The 16,974-nt window shown below is 35.3% G+C and overlaps 4 protein-coding genes across 5 annotated transcripts; 2 read left to right on the forward strand and 2 right to left on the reverse strand.

Annotated features, from left to right (window-relative positions):
- Positions 1 to 1,742: 1,742 nt before the first annotated feature.
- On the reverse strand, positions 1,743 to 5,667 carry LOC104725286 (chaperone protein dnaJ GFA2, mitochondrial-like). Its single transcript, XM_010443916.3, has 18 exons — positions 5,368 to 5,667; positions 5,190 to 5,280; positions 5,032 to 5,106; positions 4,828 to 4,919; positions 4,652 to 4,735; positions 4,516 to 4,554; positions 4,290 to 4,406; positions 4,095 to 4,139; positions 3,918 to 4,005; positions 3,758 to 3,822; positions 3,590 to 3,664; positions 3,328 to 3,400; positions 3,145 to 3,236; positions 2,985 to 3,056; positions 2,777 to 2,833; positions 2,551 to 2,599; positions 2,294 to 2,360; positions 1,743 to 2,190 (listed from the first exon to the last, which is right to left on the reverse strand). The coding sequence occupies exons 1-18, from the start codon at positions 5,452 to 5,454 to the stop codon at positions 2,094 to 2,096; spliced, it is 1,365 nt and encodes a 454-aa protein (XP_010442218.1). The 5' UTR covers positions 5,455 to 5,667; the 3' UTR covers positions 1,743 to 2,093.
- On the forward strand, positions 5,611 to 7,845 carry LOC104725287 (protein WHAT'S THIS FACTOR 9, mitochondrial). 2 transcript variants are annotated; one of them, XM_010443917.3, is made up of 2 exons: positions 5,611 to 5,866; positions 6,027 to 7,845. In XM_010443917.3, exon 2 carries the CDS (start codon positions 6,045 to 6,047, stop codon positions 7,311 to 7,313), a length of 1,269 nt encoding a protein of 422 aa, XP_010442219.2. In that variant the 5' UTR covers positions 5,611 to 5,866; positions 6,027 to 6,044; the 3' UTR covers positions 7,314 to 7,845. The 2 variants fall into 2 exon arrangements, with proteins under 2 accessions (XP_010442219.2, XP_010442220.2); XM_010443918.3 differs by having other exon boundaries at positions 5,775 to 5,866; positions 6,034 to 7,845.
- A 74-nt stretch (positions 7,846 to 7,919) lies between these two features.
- LOC104725288 (uncharacterized) lies at positions 7,920 to 9,641 on the reverse strand. The gene is made up of 2 exons (XM_010443919.3): positions 8,438 to 9,641; positions 7,920 to 8,233 (listed from the first exon to the last, which is right to left on the reverse strand). The coding sequence occupies exon 1, from the start codon at positions 9,609 to 9,611 to the stop codon at positions 8,442 to 8,444; it is 1,170 nt and encodes a 389-aa protein (XP_010442221.1). The 5' UTR covers positions 9,612 to 9,641; the 3' UTR covers positions 7,920 to 8,233; positions 8,438 to 8,441.
- A 3,357-nt stretch (positions 9,642 to 12,998) lies between these two features.
- LOC104725290 (multiple C2 domain and transmembrane region protein 2) lies at positions 12,999 to 16,731 on the forward strand. The gene is made up of 2 exons (XM_087476485.1): positions 12,999 to 15,209; positions 15,679 to 16,731. Exons 1-2 carry the CDS (start codon positions 13,053 to 13,055, stop codon positions 16,639 to 16,641), a joined length of 3,120 nt encoding a protein of 1,039 aa, XP_087332611.1. The 5' UTR covers positions 12,999 to 13,052; the 3' UTR covers positions 16,642 to 16,731.
- The last annotated feature ends 243 nt before the right edge of the window (positions 16,732 to 16,974 follow it).

The following is a 16,974-nucleotide window of genomic DNA, read 5'->3' on the forward strand; positions in this document are numbered from 1 at the left end:
TGGTATCTTAATATTTTAGCCACTCGCGCTCCCCTCTGTCATCACCATCGATCTTTGTTAAAAACCTTAACCTCTCGCATATGTCTCATGGATCTCGCAGTCATGAGGCAAAACCTAGCCACCAAGAAAAGGATTCAGAATTTGATTTTACATTTGAACTTTAGATCTTGTCTTTCAACAAGGATCTCTTCTAAATTTTTGTTGGAAAAAAATAAATTCACTCTCGGTTAACTTCGGTTAAGCCTAAACCAACTATATTAAATCCAATTCAATTAGAATTAGGGTTTGATGACGTCTATAAATTAAGAGGCCCTAAAACAAAAGAGGGGAAGAGGGGAAGAGCCCGAGAATACTCCAAGAGCTTTAAACCTAGCTTCCTTGCCGAACATCAGCAAGATCACCATCACTAACGATCATCACCAATGACGTTATGATAGCCCACGAGATCGTCGTTGTATACGTCACTGATGAGATTGTTGTGATCTAGTATATCATGGTCATAACCCAAGAGGTAGCAACCAAGAGTTGGCAATCACTATCAAGCGACTAAATCTAATGGAGAGCCAAATTATTTATGAAGAAACATCCCACAACGGGTTCTGATATTGATTTATTGTAATTTTGAGCATTAATCAATAAAGATCTCTTTGCGTTCATTCTGAAGAACTGTTCACATACGAATCGGTTAAATGTGTTCAAACAATTTTGTCTTCATAAAATATTTTTTATTTATAATATACTCCCTCCGTTTCAATATATAAGATGTTTTGGCCTCCTTTTTCTGTTTTAAAATATAAGATGTTTTGTAAATTTCCATGCAAATTTTATTATATATTTAATAATCTGTAATCATTATTTATGCAGTCTTGTTTATGACTGGTTGAATCTTTTTAATTTAAATATATATTATACTTTTTAAAAGAGAAATAAACCATCTTAATATTTGTGCTTTTACCTTAAACACACTACATTTTGAAACGGAGGAAGTATTAAACAATATTTTTTTTATCATAAGTTTTATTTTGCTGGTTATGTTTTTACTAACAATTTATGTTTAATATTTATATAATTTTAATCCTACTTACTATTTTTCTCTTTTTTAGATAATTTAAATTTTATTTGTAGCACATACTTTCAAATTATTCTATTACTTTCAAAGTTTTCATAATTTATAATATAAATTTCTACCTATTTGTTTTTTTCAAATATTACACCCGTGATATCGCATGGATCTGACTTTTCTTAAATTTTCATTTGTTTTCTTAACTTTTCTTATTTTGCATGTAAAAACCAAAAACTAAATCTGTAAAACCTCTAAAATCTTCCAAACCAAATCCTATATGATCTCAATGGATTCATTTTCTCTATATCTAAAGAACTGAATTCAAATCAAAACCAAACCAAAAAAAGAATAAAACCGATCTAAAATCAAATTTTGTTGTACAATAAAGATGTATGTAACTCAAAATCAGTCTGAACTCTGAACTGATCAAACCATCCAATTTAGATCTTTAGTTTGAAATTTGAATATCGTCAACCAAATAATGCGTAAAACCGAAAAATTTGAACGGAAAAGCGGATTAAGAAAAGAAAAGAAAACGAATAAGGAAACGTATATAGATAGCCCATCACTGACATCAGCTAAACAATGTACCAAACGCATATATGAACTGGCTAATTCATTGACAAAACATCAGTGATAGACTTATAAGTTATATATTTCTAGGTACGCTACAAAATGGTTGGAATAAACATTTGCGAACTAGATATATAAAATGATCGACAAGAGTTAAAAAAAAAAAAATGAACCGTTTCACAAGTGTATGCACTTGACCTTCGTATCTTATAAACCTCGACACTTGAAGCAAATACTGGCAATAACAGCACACGCTTTTCCTTCTTTTTATCTTCTAGCATTGTAGAACTAGTTAAAAAAAGTAAAACCCAAACAAATACTCTTTATTACTAATCCTACGCAATATAATCTCAATCATGTCTGATTGATATATCCATTAAGAAGGAGGATGATCCATGGTTTAATGATAGAGCCACAAAAATACAGCTTTTTAGGCTTATAGCAGCATTTGCAGTTTTCACTGGGAAGATCCAGATGCCGTGCGCTGCTCGTATTCACCTTGTTCTGCTTTACTGAATTCCTCAAGCAGTTCACGCTGCCTCTGAGTTATATTTCTGCCAAGGAACATAAACAAACATAAGAGACTGCGATGTGGCGTTTGACTATTATGTCATTTGCAGGCACAATTTTACTTGGGGAGGTTTTGATGGGACTTACGCAGGGATGCTGACGTTGAAATGCACATATTGATCTCCAAATCTAGTCGACTTTCTTGCTCTTATACCTGTTTGTATCATAAACAGACGTATGTGATTTAAATAGTAAACAAACAGGAATCTGGTTCGGTATGGATTTGAGGAACTTTTGTTTTGGTTGGTGTCATGCTCTTCATATCCAGTGAGACACTAATTAGCTAAAGTAAAGAAGGCCATATTCAAAAATTTCTCTTATATCAACAGAACAAAAGAGCTCACCTTTATTTCTTAGCACTACTTTATGACCAGGTTGGGTTCCAGGACGGACCTACAACAAAAGAGTTTTCAAGTAAGATTGCTGGAGGAGTTCTAAGACAAGTCCTAAACTACAACAAGTTGTGAACAGAAACCCCCAAACTTTAGATAACTACAATTTAGTTAGCAACCAAAAATCTGATCTTCTTTATCATCAAAGCATTTTAAAAATGTGAAGAACTTTAGATACCTTCACGACAACATCACCAGTGAGGGTTGGAACTTGAATGGTTCCTCCAAGAATGGCCTGACAAAAGATGAAATGGACTTTAGTTATCAAGAAAAAAAACAAAAACGGTAAACGAACTCACAGATACTGCACCAGAACCAAAATAAATGCTGGAGGCAAAAGCGAATGAGATTTTAAAGACAGGATTGTCAAGACCAAATCAATTCACCTGGGTAACACTGAGAACTGCATCCACATGAATATCCGATCCTTCTCTACGGAACACAGGATCTTCACGAACCTAAGGAAGAATACAAACAAGTTACTGAGAACGCAATAAAGTGATTAACCATGAGTGTCATTAGAAAGTTGATTTCAGTAAAAGTCACCTTGAGAGTAACATATAGATCTCCAGGCTGGTCACCTTCAGGATCAGCCCCACCCACCCTTGCCACCTTTAATGTATCACTATTGTCAACCCCTGAGGGATGAAGTAAATGTGAGATCAAAGTGATGAAAACTAACACGATTTTTTTTTTATTACCTATTATAGATGCAAAAAAGAAAATTACCTGGATCGATATTGACTTTCACTGACTTCTGTCCTCGAACCACTCTACCTCCTCTACAGGATTTGCAAATACTCTAGTAATATCAACACAAGAAAAATGATGAGAAATTCACTGGTTACAGAAAGTAGAAACCTACTTTAGGGTCAACCATTAGCGATAAATTAACAGAAATGGTGTCTGTCTTCATGTATATGTAGACACACATACAGGTAAAACATTATACATGATATGAAAAGTGCAATTATCGAAATATATGACATACTGAGAACGTTTGACCAGCTCCACCACACTTCTGGCAAGTTTTTTGGATGCTTAATATACCCCTTCTCATTGTTGTCTGAAAAACGTAACTGGAGCACTTAGAACCACAATTAAACGTAAATTATATAATTACAGTGTTCAAACTAGAGTTTTGTAACATGAGACTGACCACCCCAGTGCCATCACAGGCTTTGCATTTTTCACGTTTGGTACCAGGAGGAACACCTTGTCCACCTAAATGTGAAAGGAAGAAAGAAAACAACAATTAGTAACTTGAGAGTGAGACAATAACAATGTAAATCACATTGATCGACATACTATATGCATACCACAAGTATTACAAGCCAACTCGGTTTGAAAAGTCACAGTTTTGGTGCATCCTTGAACAGCTTCCATGAAAGAAAGATCAAGCAAAACCTTTACGACAGTAAAGAAAGGAAGAAACGAGAATCTATTAATCTTGGATCACAAAAATAATTTCTGGGAGAAAAAGCAGATCGTAATACCTTGACATCTTGACCTCCGATATCTTGCCTGAACATGTTGAAGATCTGTTTTTCAAAAAAAATTAGCGTGCAAACCATGTTAGTTGATAAGTTATCCATTCCCATCTAAAAGGAAACAAGTTTTTGACTATCTTTGTAAACAATAATTTTTTGAGTGGAACCTATTAGATGAAAACCAAGAAGTAAAAGTATTACATCGCCATTGAAGTTCCCAAAGATATCAAATGGGTTAAACCCTTCACCACCACCACCGAAGCCTTGATCATTTGGAAACCCACCACTTGCATTTTGCTCAAATGCTTCATGCCCAACCTGCAGACATGACCAAGAAACTTATATCACATCTGAAATAGTTAATCGAGGGAGCCACGCTAGCTTGCTATAACAGAATTCCAAGGAAATTATTATGGTGCCTATTTACCTGGTCATAAAGGTCACGCTTCTCCTTATCTTTCAAAACCTGATTCAACAAAAGGTCCCAAAACCACAATTCCCTTCAGTATAAGATTCTAACAGATCATCATATAAAATGAAACCGTGTAAAAAGTCAATCTCACTTCATATGCTTTTGAGACCTCCTGGAACTTCTTCTCAGCTTCAGGGTCATCTTTATTCATATCAGGATGGAGTTTCTTAGCAAGCTGTAAAACGAAACAAACAATAGCATCAAACACTGAGAAACCAGAAATTTCAATCAAATGAATACATTCCATCTCAACCAAAATGTCCCTACCCCATAATAAGCCTTCTTGATTTCACCTTCTGGTGCATTCTTACTCACACCAAGAAGTTCATAATAGTCCTTAGCAGACATAAACGTCGAACCTAGTATTCAAAACCGGGCAAAAACATCAGAAAAAAAAAAAAACTCAATTCAACTATACAAAACTGTGATCCTAACAACTGCAAGAATTAATTAAGGAACCTCTGATCCTACCTGTTCCATGAAAAGACCTTGTCGAGCCAAAATCAGTATTAAAACCTCCAAAGCTGATCCATCTCCGATCATGCCCTACATTACAAGATCACAATGTTAAAACCCTCAAATTACACTTGATAAATTCATAAAATTACATTCTTTTATAATCCAATTACCAGATTTTGAAGCGTAATCTCCAACTTTGGCATGATTGCCAACGCCCGTATTCAATCTCCTATAACTCCCAATACATACTCCCCTGAGTTTCTGCAAATCAAGAAAAAGCTAACCAATTTGAAATCAATTGAGACAGAGAGAGATATAGAGAAACAGAGATGAGGAGGAGAACGAAACCTGATTGCCTAAATCTTGTAGAAGCGATGATGAGAGACATCGACGAGTCAACAAACGAAGAACCTTTGCGCCATTGGAAGGAACCATTTTTTTTCTCCCTCAAAGCTTATAAAGGTTCAATCTTTATAGCTTTCTACTCAAATTCAATGGAGTTTATACTGAAGTGGGTGGGGTTTAAAGTCCAAGGGATTGAGACAGAGCAGCCAAAGTTAAAACCCTAGCAAAAACCCTGTTTTGTTGCTTGCTTCAGAACTGTGTAGAAGATGCAATTTCTGTTGTTCGCCACACAATACCGGGTTTGACCTTTTCTTACTCAAACCCACCCGTCATATCCGATCCCACTCAACCCGACCCGGCCCATCTAGTGTCACCCTTTAATGGGCTCAGCAACGGCCCATCGAAAAAAAGAACAGAACTCTTTAGCTGCCGTCGTCTCTGTAACTTTGCCGTCGTTGCGCACCGACTGTGTTCGTCTCACCGAGAAAAGATGTAATTGCAGGTACCATCACGTCGATTCACATACTTTTCATGATATAGATTTGTATTGTTCTTCTAAAATTTCCATAAAACCTCACAAATTGCTTTAATTTTTTACATGAAAGATGCAAACTTTGACCGATTTAGCTGTAAATTTCGAAACTTTAAGCTGTGTTATATAGTACGCAGGTTTGGCTACAATGCGGTGGTTGCTGCAGGGAAGGGTTAGTTTGTGTAAATGTAAAGAAAGGTTTGATTTTTTTCAGCAGAGATGTGGTTTAGTTAACGTAAAGTTGAAATGGGTGAAAGATAAAGAACTTGATGCTGTTGTGATTCGTGAAAAGCATCTTAAAGCTGTGTGTAATCTCGTTTCGGTTATTTCGTCTTCTCCTGATTTGAGACTACCCATCTTCAAGCTTTTGCCTCACCGTGGTCAGCTTGGTTTACCTCAAGATCTTAAGCTTTCTGCTTTTATTCGGAGATACCCCAATATTTTCGTGGAGCATTGTTATTGGGATAGTGCTGGTACTCGTGTTCCTTCCTTCGGTTTAACGCGTGAGGCGATGGACCTTTATTGTGAAGAAGCTGATGTTTTAAGGGTGGATACAGGGGATGTTCTAGTGAGGTTGTGTAAACTTCTTATGCTTACTTGTGAAAGAACACTTCCTCTACATTCCATTGATCACCTCAGGTGGGATTTGGGTTTGCCGTATGATTATCGAGATTCATTGATTCCTAAGCACCCGGATTTGTTCTGTTTAGTGAAGTTGTCTACCGACCTTGTTGGTTTGAAATTGATACATTGGGATGATAGCCTCGCTGTTTCCCAACTGCAACTGAGAGAGGCCGTTGGAGATAATGATCATATGGCCTTCCCTGTGAAATTTACGAGAGGGTTTGGATTGAAGAGGAAGAGCATAGAGTGGCTCCAAGAATGGCAGAGACTCCCTTATACGTCACCTTATGTTGATGCATCTCATTTGGATCCAAGAACTGATTTGTCTGAGAAGAGAAATGTCGGAGTGTTTCACGAACTTCTTCATCTAACAATCGGGAGAAAGACGGAGAGGCAAAACGTTAGCAATCTTCGTAAACCGTTTGCACTTCCCCAGAAGTTCACCAAAGTATTTGAGCGTCACCCTGGTATATTCTACATTTCTATGAAATGTGATACACAGACAGTGATCCTTAGAGAAGCATATGATAGGCGGCATCTCATTGAAAAGCACCCTCTCGTTGATATCAGGGAAAAATTTGCAAACATGATGAATGAAGGGTTTTTGGATAGAAGTCGGGGGCTGTATCAGAGATCTGTTGAGACTCACTTGGGGAAGAACAGTAGCAAGACAGTTTATCCAGTTTGGTCAGACGAAGAAGAAGAAGAAGAAGAAGAAGAGTCGGACAATAATCTGATATCTGGATATGACTCTGATTGTCCTGGAGTTGAAGAACATAAACGCCTGTTTTAGTAGTGAGTACTGTGTTCCAATGGAAACAAATGACAGGCACAAGTTCTTTGTTACAGTGGTACAAAACCAAGACATTGCAGAAGGTGGTGTGAGAGTTAAAAGATCACATTCTACATCTCACTCTAGCAGCCTGAGCTTTCGGCATCAAATGGGGTTCTCCATCTAAAGTCAGTCACTGAATCACCTATGATGTAACGCAACAGACGACATTCTCAAGTGAGCTTTTAGCATTTTATAGCTAGCAAACAAAAGCTGGTTTATTAGTGCCACAACGAGGACATATAGCATTGCACTTAGGAATTGTCATGTTTGACGTGTGAATACACATTTAGTCAATTTGAGTCATGACATGGTGTTTTCGGGAAGATGATTATTGGTCTAAGGCATACATTGGATCGTTAATAGTAAGGTTGTTCTATATTTGTCGTTTGAATTGCTCCCTTAACATAGAACAGATTCAAACCCTGTTGTTTTTTGGTATCTGGTGATATTGAGGTTGTTCTATATTATAAAACCAGATGAATTTTCGAAATTAATTAAGAAAAATAAGTTATGGTTTTCTAACTTTTCATTTTTCAATGGAGTGAATAAACTCAAATAAAATAAGAACACTGATAGATAATATTTTATTCATTATTAATTATCACAACGGTCCTAATTGCTATAACAAATAACTTTAAAAGGTACATTTTGCTTTATACAAAGAAGAATAATACTATATGGGATAAGAACATGTTAATCCATCTGATATGCATGACACAATGTTATCAACAAGTCAGTCGTTTTATTATATATATAAACTCAAATTATGAAGGGATAGCTAAAGAAAGTTGCTCGGATGTTGATGGAGTCGCTGGGTACACGGCGCAAAGCTGTTTCATGGTATGACTATCCTTAGCATAAAAACCGAGCAATCAAATCTAGTGATACAATCATTGTTAGTAACAAACCGAGAAAAAGATTCTTAATGTGAAATTAAACAAAGAAAAAGATTAATCAAATTGTGTAACTTAGAAGAAAAATAAAGAATACCAGGACTTAAATGAGTAACATTAAGTATATATGATTGATATCACATATAGTTAAGGATGATGTTCGAATTAGAAGAAAAATATATAGAATACCTAGTTATGAAGAAACGTTATTTGTGTCTTTGGTACCATTGTACCATGTCTCTTCGGTGGGAGTTGAGAGGGGCATGGAAGTATATGCATGAGAATGATGAGATGGCATAAAAGTCGATTGGTCTCTCATGCATGCCGAGACATAATTGACATTAGCATCACCAGGTAGGTACGGATTATTTGCCCCAAGTATGCTGGTTGGTGCCAGTTTGTGTGATGTGGTGGTAGGCATGTGAAGTGGCAGTTGTTGGGGATGGTACGTTTGGTTATGAAAGAATCTTGATCCACCCTGAGGATACGGGTATGCGCATTGAGGATGACTGTAAGTCCAAGTTGAATTAGGGTTGAATCGCCAATTGTTATTATTGTAGTACTGGCTACAACTAGTACAACTGCCACAATTATTTTTCCCATTACAAATGTATCCCATGTAGTTATTGTGGTTGTTGCTGATCATGTTATTGTGATATTCTTGTGGGTAGCGTTCTTGCGGACCAGGGACGGGAAACAAGACATTTGGCAAGAAAGGGTGATATGTGTTGCTTAAGGATGGCTTGCTTTGTTTGGAGAGACGACTTTCTTCCATAAGCAACATGGAGCGAGCTTCAGTGAAAGAGGGAAATGGAGACTTGTGTTTGATTACATTGAGGATGTAATCATACTTCTCTGTGAGACCGTTGAGTAAGTGCATGACTAGAACACGATCTGATATGGGAGAGTCAACGTTTGTCAAAAGGTCTGAAAGTGACTTCAACTTTTGACAATACTCATGTACAGAGAGATCACCAATCGTCATTGTGCGCAATTCATTTTCAAATTGAAGTGCACGAGCCTCCTTATTATCACGAAAGAGATTCTCTAGGGAAATCCACAAGTCTCGAGCTGTGCACCCGACTTTAATGATGGTGTCTAGAAGTGAATCAGTGATGGTTCCATATATCCACATCTTAACAAGTCCATCACGTTCCTTCCACCTTTTCTCGGTCATTGGAGTCAGTGACGAGGATCCATCGATGTGACCAAGGACACTAAAGCTTAGGCAGTGAGTCTCGAAAAGTTCACGCCACACCTCGTAATTCAACTTATTCAAATCAAGAGTGACAAAAATATAGGCACGAATTTGGGTGATTCCGAATGATTTTTCGTACGCAGCTAGAGTAGTCTCAGCCATCATGAAACAAGGAGATAAACAAACAAAATAAAAAAAAAAGGAATTTGCTGGTAGAAATATAATAAATGATAAAATGAGAGAGGAGGTGTTTCACAAAAGAAACAAAATGAGTGTAGGTTAAGGTTATGATACCATGTAAAAGAATATACAACTGTTTGGATCTCTTTTATTCGTGTACATGATCAGTATATGGAATCTAGGTATATCTTGTATAATAACTATCTAAGATACACAATATATGCATATATATATATATATATATATAATCTTATTAAAAATACACTAAAATTTGTGAGAGGATTTTTAACTAAAAATAACTATCTTATAACAAATTGAAGAAATTATTTTTGTTCATTTAGAGATATTGAATATAATTTATTTGTTGTAATACGTATACTACCATTTTACCATTATAACTGGTTCCAAATTATATAAACAATAAACCAGGGAAATATAAAATAAAATAAACAATGAAATTTTAATATTTAACTAAAAATGTTAACTTCTAATCTCTATGTTTCATAGAGAGTGCCGTTTTAGAGTTATTTTTAAAATAATGTTGTTTCACATTTTCAATACGACTTTTGCAACTAGTTTTCAGGTTTTCTCCTCATACAAAGCTAATATTCTTTGTATTTAAGTTATTATGATTTAGGTAGGGATATATTAAATCGAAGTATGTTTGTATATTTAATTATTTTAAATATCTGTGAAATTGTCAAAATTACATTCTTACCGAAGGCGAGGGATATATAAAATACTTAAACTCCTCCTATATATTAATTTTAAAACTTAATATTGGTGGTGAAAAAAATATTGACCAGATACATTTTTTGACTTAATCTCAAATATACATATATACAAAGATTTACATATTAAAATTTGGCAACAGTATCCATATTTTTTTTGTTATAGCTTAACACTAAAAAAACCTCATTAATAATTTTTTTTCCTTCATATATTCACATTATTATGAGCAAAGGTTTACAAAATCCAAAATATGAGAATTATTGTTTAAAATAAAAGATGATAATTATTACAGTATTAGCTACAAAATCTCTATACTATTTCTTGGCAACAATATACACATTATCATGAAATGTATAAAATGTTTCCGTATAAGAATTTTTTTTTGCAGAATTCAAAAGATGACAATATTTATTAACCAAAAACATTTTATTTCTTGGTTTTATTTACAATTTTAAATTACATTAGTTTGGCACATTTATATATTTTTAATGATTTTTAGATAATCCTACTATTGGAAGTACATATATAGAACTAACCTTATCCCTTATCAAAATTACATCATCTTGTTACCACAAATAAATATCTCAAAGAACAAATAAATAATAATCATCAATGGTAAAATTATCAAATACTAATCTCTGCAATTTACTTACTTTATAAAAAAAGAAAATACATCAATACTTTTCAAAATATTTAATAACCAATCAAATTGAAAAAAATAATATTTTATATCTAACTTGCCTTATTAAATTTTAATTAATCATTATACTTCACCTCTCATCTTTCTTTGTTCTATTTTTTGTGTGAAACAAATAGTCATCACATCATGCAAATAATAAAGAGAATTTGTTAGAAATACTCTTTTTAGAATATCCCTTTTCAAAAATACCCTTTTTTAAACATTTTTATTTTTACTCTCTTTTACACAATTACAATATGTAAAATTCATTGTTAAATATTTTTTTAGGTTTGGGTTCTCTAAATATAGTTTTGAGGGGTTAGGGTTTAGTATTTAGAGTTTAGGACTTAGAATTTAGTTGTTTTATACATAGAAAATGGGTATTTTTGAAAATGGACAACATGAAAGAGTATTTTTAAAAAGTGACATAGGAAAAAGAGTATTTTTGAAAATCTCCCCATAATAATAAAAAAAGTAGACTTATTCCTCCATATGCCAAGATTTGAGTTTTTTTAAAAAAAAGACAAATTCTTCAATCTGTTTATTTTATACTTAATAATTATGATGGAACCCACAACTCAGAAAGTAAGATAAATATGTAGTTGAATTGACAATTGCAAATAATGTGTAGAATTGAATTTATGTTGTAATGCAATTGCAAATATGTGGGATAAATGATAGATTTTTATAATCGGATTTGCAAACATGTAGAGGTGTCAAACCTTATTTAATCACCTCACCATATGATTTTAACACTTTCATTTTTTTTTCTACCGTCTATCATAGCTCAGCTCTTAATTTTTAATTCGTGCGTCTATCATAACCCATTCCATCATATGACTTGGGAACTCTTAAATTATTATTTTTATCCTTAATCAAATTAAAATGTTAAAGAGGTAAATTTTCGTTAATATGTTTAATTTAAACCAAATTAGAGTTTTTTTAATATTTTAATTTTTGAGCTCGTAAATATTGATCATATTCCTATTTTTAAGAAAGATCAATGTTAAAACAATTTTTAAAAATTTCATGTTTAAATATTAATCTTATTATATATAATTATGCATATCACTTAATGAATAGATGAAACCGATTACAAATATCAAAATTTTGATGCATGTTAAGTATATGTTTCTACTGTTCAAAGTTTTTTTTCCTGTATTTCATTAGTTTGTTCTTTTTTGATAGAATATATTTATAGACTACCACTAATCTTTATATTCGATGTGAATTTTTGACCCATTAATACTTTTTATCTATTAAAATTATAATTATATATGACCAAATGTTAATATAATATGATTTTAAGATATAATAATTATATATTAAATATTGTAGGACCAAAAAAATATTTTAATATCATTTATTATAATTTTTATTTTAACATCAGTTTTTAGATAATAATAAAAATATTTTACATTAGTTTTGATAAATGATACGAATATTTTATATCAATTCAGTAAAACTGATTTAGAAGTAGAACTTACATCATTTATGTTTTGTAAGTGATATAAATTAACATTGATTACACCAATTAATGCAAATATTTACTTTGCATCACCACTTTCTAAGTCATTTTTAATTGATGCAAAAATTTAACATTATTTAAACCTGATACAAATATATAAAATGAATGATGTAAACCAACCTCTCTTTTTTTTATATAGTGATTATGCAAAAGGATTGATTGCTTTGAGCTTTGCATAGAAGTAAAAATTAATAAAGCCTTTTCCCCGCATTTGCTCGACTTGTAATCATTTGTAGCTTTATACTTTTCCTCCGTATTCATCTTCCTGTAAAGGCAAAAAAAAAAATCCTACAAAAACTTGTACCTCAATAAGAGACAAAAGCAGCTTCTTTATAATCACATTCTTTACTTCAGCTCATAAACAAGCTTCTTTCGTGCTAAGTATAATTAGAATAAATACCTTTCTTCCCCAACAATTAGGCTTCTCTCCTCTAGATTCTTCCCCTTTTAAACCTCCCTTGCACTCCAAGAACCCAAGAAACCCACAATGAGAAACATCAGAAAACTGGTCGTGCACGTGGTTGATGCTCAATATCTTATGCCCAGAGATGGCCAAGGCTCAGCAAGTCCTTTTGTAGAAGTTGATTTCCTTAATCAGTTAAGCAAAACCAGAACTGTACCCAAAAGCCTTAACCCTGTTTGGAACCAGAAACTCTACTTTGATTACGACCAAAGTGTGATAAGCCATCACAACCAACACATTGAAGTCTCTGTTTACCACGAAAGAAGACCAGTACCCGGTCGAAGTTTCCTCGGCAGAGTCAAGATTCCTCTCTGTAACATTGTTTACAAGGACGACCAAGTGTACCAGCGCTTCACGTTGGATAAGAAATGGCTTCTCTCTTCTGTTAAAGGTGAGATTGGTCTCAAATTCTACATTTCATCATCCGAACAAGACCAAACCTTTTCTCCTCCTCCTCTTCCTACTAAACCTTACACTAGCCCAACGAAAGTGTCTGCCTCTCGAACAGAAGAAGATACTGCTGGTTCTGAAACAGAAGACTCTCGAGAGAGTTTTGCATCAGCAGACCAAGAAGATCTTACTGATTCGTCCAGCGAGTGTGTGGAAATAAAAAAGATTGAAGAAGTTAACGAACTAGTTCAGAACCTACATAGACAAGAAGTTTTGTCTCGGCCAGCACCAATGCATTCCATTCGTCTGCGGTTTCGTGAAAACCCACATGAAGCCAAGAAGCCGCAATCTCGTGGAGCCAACCAGATTCACCCTCAAAACACCAATCACTTGCAGTCATATGGTGACACTGACCTAGATGACTTTAAGGTGAAAGACATGAACCTGGATCTTGGAGAGAGATGGCCAAACCCAAATGTTGGAGAGAGATTTACCGGCACTTACGATCTTGTGGAACAGATGTTTTATCTCTATGTTCGAGTTGTCAGAGCTAAAGAACTTCCACCTGGTTCAATCACTGGCAGATGTGATCCTTACGTGGAGGTCAAGCTTGGGAACTACAAGGGAAGAACAAAACATTTTGATAGGAAAACAACTCTTCCTGAATGGAACCAAGTTTTTGCTTTTACCAAAGAAAGGATTCAATCATCAGTTCTTGAAGTTTACGTGAAGGACAAGGACACGCTAGGTCGAGATGACATTCTTGGGAAGGTAGTGTTTGATCTGAACGAGATCCCAACAAGGGTTCCACCAAACAGCCCATTGGCTCCGCAGTGGTATCGATTAGAAGACTGGAGAGGAGAAGGCAAAGTAGTACGAGGAGAGATAATGCTTGCTGTGTGGATGGGAACTCAAGCAGATGAAGCTTTTCCTGAAGCATGGCATGCCGACTCTGCTTCTGTTCATGGAGAAGGCGTTTTCAACATCAGGTCTAAGGTATATGTGTCTCCTAAGCTATGGTACTTAAGAGTCAATGTTATCGAAGCTCAAGACATGATCCCAAGTGACAGAAACCGGCTTCCTGATGTTTTCGTCAAAGCTAATGTCGGAATGCAAACCCTCAAGACCAACATATGTCCCATGAAGACGACAAATCCACTCTGGAATGAAGATCTTGTCTTTGTAGTTGCTGAGCCTTTTGAAGAGCAGCTAGTGATCTCTGTGGAAGACCGTGTTCACACGTCAAAAGATGAAGTGATTGGCAAGATCAGCCTTCCAATGAACGTGTTCGAGAAGCGGTTAGACCACCGTCCAGTCCAGTCCCGCTGGTTCAACCTTGATAAGTACGGTACCGGAGTTCTTGAGCCAGACTCAAGAAGAAAGGAACATAAGTTCTCGAGCCGGATTCACCTACGTATCTGTCTTGAAGGAGGATACCATGTGATGGACGAGTCAACAATGTACATAAGCGACACAAGACCTACAGCTAGACAGCTGTGGAAGCAGCCGGTGGGAATGTTAGAGATTGGGATTCTTGGAGCAAAAGGGTTGGTGCCGATGAAACTGAAAGATGGTAGAGGAAGCACAAATGCTTATTGTGTGGCTAAGTACGGGCAAAAGTGGGTGAGAACGAGAACCATTCTTGATACATTAAGTCCTAGATGGAACGAGCAGTACACATGGGAAGTTTATGATCCTTGTACTGTCATCACTCTAGGAGTTTTCGACAATAGTCATTTGGGTTCAGCACACTCCGGAACGGCAGATTCTAAAGATGCAAGAATTGGAAAGGTAATCTCTTTCTGTCTATATAATCTCAGGGTGGCAACTAGCTATTAACCTTTTTACAGTTTACTTCTTCTGAAAGGAGAACTAATTTATTTATTTATTTTTATTTTTTTAGTTCGGTTTCCGTGTAAAAAATTTTCAAAATGATTTTAAGCAAAATCTTAGTAATAATGATACAAATAAGCAAAAAAAAAAATTAATATTATAAATTTTAAGTATATATGAATTTCTAGTATAGAATTTATTACAATTTAATAATTTTAAAATTAACTTATTCAGTTTCGATTTGGTTTAATTATTTTTTGTGGCTATATGGTTTAAAATTGGGTTTCGTTTTTGTTTCTAATATAGTATAGCATTTTAGCTCAGTTTGGTTATTATGGCCACCCCTACCAGGCTACCACAGTCATACGTAGAGATGCATTATATATGTTTCACTTCTAACTTTGTGGGTTCGAAACCTTTGGAACAGGTTCGTATTAGGCTGTCTACACTAGAGGCTCACAAGATCTACACACATTCATTTCCGCTTCTTGTTCTTCAACCTCACGGCCTCAAAAAAACAGGCGACCTACAAATATCTGTCCGTTTTACGACCCTATCATTAGCCAACATCATCTACAACTATGGCCACCCGCTTCTCCCAAAAATGCACTATCTTTTCCCTTTCACGGTCAACCAAGTAGACGGCTTAAGATACCAAGCCATGAACATTGTTGCAACCCGCCTTGGTCGAGCTGAGCCGCCACTAAGGAAAGAGGTCGTCGAGTACATGTTGGATGTAGACTCTCATCTATGGAGCATGAGGAGAAGCAAAGCCAACTTTTTCCGCATAATGTCGCTTCTCTCGGGTTATTTCTTGGTCGGGAAGTGGCTTGAAGATGTTTGCAACTGGAGATACCCAGTTACTTCGGTTCTGGTCAATGTCTTGTTCTTCATTTTGGTCATGTACCCTGAACTGATTTTGCCCACCATGTTTCTCTACATGTTCTTTATCGGATTGTGGAACTTCAGGTCCAGGCCGAGACACCCTCCTCACATGGATATGAAACTCTCATGGGCCGAGGCTGTTGGCCCTGATGAGCTCGATGAAGAGTTTGACACATTCCCAACGTCTCGGTCACAAGAATTGGTGCGGCTGAGGTATGACCGACTCAGAAGCGTGGCAGGTAGGATTCAGACTGTTGTTGGAGACATTGCAGCCCAGGGAGAGAGAATTCAGTCACTTTTGAGCTGGCGAGATCCCAGGGCTACAAGCCTCTTCATCTTGTTCTGCTTGGCTGCGTCGGTGGTCCTTTACGCAATGCCGTTCAAAGCAATATCACTGGCTAGTGGGCTATACTGTCTAAGACACCCAAAGTTTAGAAGCAAGTTACCTTCTCTGCCAAGTAACTTCTTCAAGAGATTACCGTCTCGTACAGACAGTCTTCTTTGACCTAAACTCTTTCTTGTATTACAAATAAATGACTTTGTTAAACTTTTTCTTCCACTCTCAATATACAATAATTAATGTTACGAACAGAAAGTACCCAAACAAATGATAATATAAACGTCATAGAAGCAATGTTGTATTCTAGTCTTTTCCTACGAAACAAACAAGGGAAGTTTACTCTAATAGCTTAGAAAAGTTAAGAAATGACTAGATTGTCATTTTTTTTTTTTTTTGCAAATTTTAATGACATATGAACTGTGTTAGGAAAAAATAAATTACAAGTGTGCTATTAAAAAGCGATATCATGTATCTGTGTTTTACACAACTGTTTAAATT

Source organism: Camelina sativa, chromosome 11 (genome assembly GCF_030686135.1).
Source record: "Camelina sativa cultivar CO46 ecotype springtype chromosome 11, ASM3068613v1".
NCBI classification, from domain to species: domain Eukaryota; kingdom Viridiplantae; phylum Streptophyta; class Magnoliopsida; order Brassicales; family Brassicaceae; genus Camelina; species Camelina sativa.